Raw genomic sequence first — 4,488 nt, 5'->3', positions numbered from 1 at the left:
TGCACCAATTTCTAAGCAAAGATTTATCTGAATAAAGAGATTGTCTTCCTCCTCCTCCTCCTCCTCCTCCTCCTCCTCTCTCTCTCTCTCTCTCTCTCTCTCTCTCTCTCTCTCTTTCGCTCTCTCTCTTTCTCTCTCTCTCTCTCTCCAGTAAAATCACTGTGTACTTGAAGGAGAGAAACTGAAGCATTAGGGTCAAAAGCTGTGTCGGATTAGAATTATTAGGTAAGAGCACAATGCAAAATAGCTATTCTTTATTTGCTTTCAATCTTTCTTACAAGAAAGAAACAGACAAATTTTCTGTGAAAGGGTTATATATCTTATATTTCTGTGTCTTTCCAGGTATACAATACTTTGATAAAAGAAATGTATCCAAATAATTTCCAAAGTTTTAACTTTAATAGAAAAACTTTCTTAAACACAATACTGTATAGTTTTTAACAATTAATACTCATATTTGAAGATTGTGGGGAATGTGGGGACTAAATAAGAGAGAGAACTAATATGTAAAATTATAATTTCTAATGTTATTGTCCAAAAACAAATATGGACTGATGAAATGAAGAAACTGAGCCTTAAAAACATGTATGAGCAACACTAAATAGATTGAACATACATTCATTCATGAACGTGGGCATGGATTTGTGTACACATACTCACAAACATATGTAAAAATAACAGTTAAAGACTAAGAGGTCATGAATTTGACAGAGAATGGGGGGCATGGAACGAGTTGGGAGAGAATATGTAGTACAAATCGATGCAACCTCATTAATGAAATTCTCAGTATATATATATATATGTGTGTGTGTGTGTGTGTGTGTGTGTGTGTATGTATGTTAAAGAGTGAGAAATTTAAAAAGGAAAAATCAAAGCTATTCATTAGTGTAAAAGATATTATATATGAAATCTTATTGACGTTCCTAAGGGACTTATAATGTCACAAAACTTGGGTATTTGGGTTCATATTAGCACAAGTTCATTGATTCATCTATTTCTCAGCAGCTGAAAAGATCAAATACAATGGAATTCTGGAACTCCACCTTGGGAAGTGGCTTCATCTTGGTGGGGATTCTGGATGGCAGTGGCTATCCTGAACTGTTATGTGCTGCAATCACAGCCTTGTACTTTTTGGCTCTGACCAGCAATGGACTACTGCTCCTAGTCATCACAATGGATGCCCGGCTCCATGTGCCCATGTACCTCCTCCTTGGACAGCTCTCTCTCATGGACCTCCTCCTCACATCAGTTATCACTCCCAAGGCTGTCATTGATTTTCTACTCAAAGACAATACCATCTCCTTTGGTGGCTGTGCTCTTCAGATGTTTCTAGAACTCGCACTGGGCAGTGCAGAGGACCTCCTTCTGGCCTTCATGGCCTATGACAGGTATGTGGCCATTTGTCAACCTCTGAATTACACAATCTTGATGAGTCACAAGGTCTGCTGGCTCATGATAGCCACATCATGGATCCTGGCATCTCTCAATGCTCTAGGATATAGCATCTACACCATGCAGTATTCCTTTTGCAAATCTCGGCAGGTCAACCACCTGTTCTGTGAGATCCCTCCCTTGCTAAAGCTGGCCTGTGCAGATACCTCCAGATATGAACTCACGGTTTATTTGATGGGTGCGACACTGCTCATTCTCCCTCTGGCTGCCATCCTGGCCTCCTATTCACTAATTCTGTTCACTGTGCTTAATATGCCCTCAAATGAGGGCAGGAAGAAAGCCCTTGTCACCTGTTCTTCCCACCTGACTGTGGTTGGGATGTGGTATGGGGGAGCTTCCTTCATGTATGTTCTTCCCAGTCAATTTCACAGCCCCAAACAAGACAATATCAGCTCAGTTTTCTACACAATTGTCACACCAACTCTGAATCCCCTCATCTACAGTCTGAGGAATAAAGAGGTCACTGGGGCTTTGAAGAGAGTCCTGGGAAAACGACTATCAACACACAATAACCCTTAGGAGGTTCTACTGGTAGCTGTCTAAAGAATTCTTCCACAAAGTCAGAATTCTAGTGTGAATGAAATATTCCTGGTAATTCTAAATTAAATGGTATGTCACATGGTGGAGAATAATGGGGTTAGAAAGAAGTTTGTCTTTCTTTGTAAATGTTCTGTGAATCTGTTTTAAAGGAAGAATTAGAGAATCTGCTGTTTTGTCACACAAAGACAAAATGACCAGGTTCATGTACAGGTGGTAATGCCATTTAGATACTCTAAACTAATCGTATGTTAGAAAATTGAAATTGACTTTTAAAATCAATGAATAAAATTATAATAAATGAATATCAGAATATATTTTCAAGTCTTCATTTCGATTTTATTAGCAATAACTAGGAAATAGAATCATCAAAGATATCCATTCATAGATTAATAGATAATGGAAATTTGATACATATGCACCACAGAATTTTTTGAGCTCTAAAGAAAAATGTAACAAAGAAAATTTCAGTTAAATTGCCAGAACTGCAAAGAGAAATAAAAACAATTGACATATATATATATATATGTGTGTGTGTGTGTGTGTGTGTCTTTGTATATAAATATGTGTGTGTTCTTATATGTGAACCTCTAAATTCTAGCCTCTAAATTTTTAGATCATGTGTTTAAGCTGGAGTATTTGTAGATATAGGAATATAGAAAGGGGGCATTGTGAGACACGCCTTAAGGATGGGGGTTTGCAAAACATAGTGATATGAAAATATTAGAGGAAGGAAGGTTTATGTAGGCAGGGGCCATTTGTTCATTCCTAGTCACCCAGTCATGAAAAATCATACAGAATCTATATTAATTACAACACTTCTCAGGCTCTTACATCTTGAATTAACCCATTTCTTTTATTTTGTATTTTAACATGTGTCTGTTGGTTTACTGTTAAGGTTCCAATGGTGTCTACCTCCTTAGGCAGCTACATGGTGTCTCCCTGACTCTGCCTACTCTCTATATATATCAGATTTCTTGCCTGGCTATATTGTGCCCAACTATAGGCCCAAAGCAGATTCATTATTAACCAATGGGAAGAAAACATATTCACAGCATGCAGAGGATAATTCCACATCAGGTTTAGAGAGGGGTAGGGGAGAGAGAGAGAGAGTGGGGAAATGTAAGAGGGAAAGAATTGAAAGGTATATGAAAAAATATGGAAACCTAATATGTTATAATTCAATTTAAAACATGATTTTTAAAAGATTATGAAAGGAAAAATAAGTTGAAATTGGAAGAACAGCATGAAGGAAAAGTGTAACATATTTTCTTGATGATTTAATATTCTGTACTATGAAAAGTAATGTAGCATGTATGAAATTTGGAGAGTTGCTCATATTCATTGTTAACTCAAAGATGGTTTCATAGTTATAGATAATATCAGCTCAATTTCTACACTCTGGCTCTGAAGCCCCTTATCTATAGTATGAGGAATAAAAATGTCCCAAGGAGCTTTGAGAAGAGTCCTAGGGAAACAACTGTCAACACAAGCCAACTTCTTCATTTATAACACTAAGTGAAGTTATTTGGAGTCACTACCATAAAAACTGAAAATAGAACAATTCTTACCAGATGCTGCAGAAAGTGGAAAGTGAGTATCAGATACAGAGAAGTAATGATAATTGATGGGTAGAGAGTTACTGTGTGATAGTAGCAACAGCATCTGATATGATGTTCCACTGTAGATTGGCGATACATGAAAACAATTCACAATGCTTGTTAAAACCCAAAAGACAAAGTTTTGAATGTTTTCACAATAAGTCACTAATAAATAATTGTGAGGATAAGAATTAAGTCTGATTTTCATCCATTAGATACCTATATGGAACATAACACAGAATAACATTAACTCATACAATATTATGCATTTTATATAGTAGATAAAACAAGAGAAATTTTCTTTTAAAAATCAATAGAATTCGGTGTCCTAGAAATAATCAAAGTTTCTGCAATTATGAATATTTAGTGGATATTCTTCTACTTTTTCCAAAGGCACTCATTGTATTGAGTTGATGTGTTCGTGTCGAAGTTTGTTTCACTTACTGTCATACAGTGAGTGATATGCTCTTTCTTATTGTGTGTATGGCAGTCTTACAGAGCAATGGTGGAAATTCTCAAGTCTGATGACAGAATGCAAGGGTTGGTATTCATTACATCTCATTTTCCTATTTAACTTTGAATGTGAATGTAGTTTTTCTGAACCAATGTCTGAAAACTATAAATTCCCAGCAAAATAGTAGTTATTTCAATGCATTGTGGTGAGGTCTAGGACAACACACATAGATACTTCCCATGAGACATCAGGAATGTAATTATTACATCTTTAGTTCAAAGACAAATTGCCCTGGAAATTATAAGTTGTAGTATATGATATTATTCAAATGTTGTGCAATGTAACTGATTTGATTATTGGTATTAAATATATAATGATGGTTTCTGTGTGTTTATGTGATCATAGTAATAAAATATGTCAATCTCTTAGGTATACAACTAATAA

The 4,488-nt window shown here is 35.8% G+C and overlaps 1 protein-coding gene across 1 annotated transcript; it reads left to right on the top strand.

Annotated features, from left to right (window-relative positions):
- The first annotated feature begins 1,023 nt into the window (after positions 1–1,023).
- On the top strand, positions 1,024–1,971 carry LOC125395274 (olfactory receptor 2AG1-like). The gene has a single exon (XM_087908705.1). The coding sequence runs from the start codon at positions 1,024–1,026 to the stop codon at positions 1,969–1,971; it is 948 nt and encodes a 315-aa protein (XP_087764831.1).
- Positions 1,972–4,488: the final 2,517 nt, after the last annotated feature.

Source organism: Myodes glareolus, chromosome 7 (genome assembly GCF_982192425.1).
Source record: "Myodes glareolus chromosome 7, mMyoGla1.1, whole genome shotgun sequence".
Taxonomy (NCBI): Eukaryota; Metazoa; Chordata; class Mammalia; order Rodentia; family Cricetidae; genus Myodes; species Myodes glareolus.
Note: the sequence above shows the minus strand (reverse complement) of the source record. Positions and strands in the feature narration are given on the sequence as shown.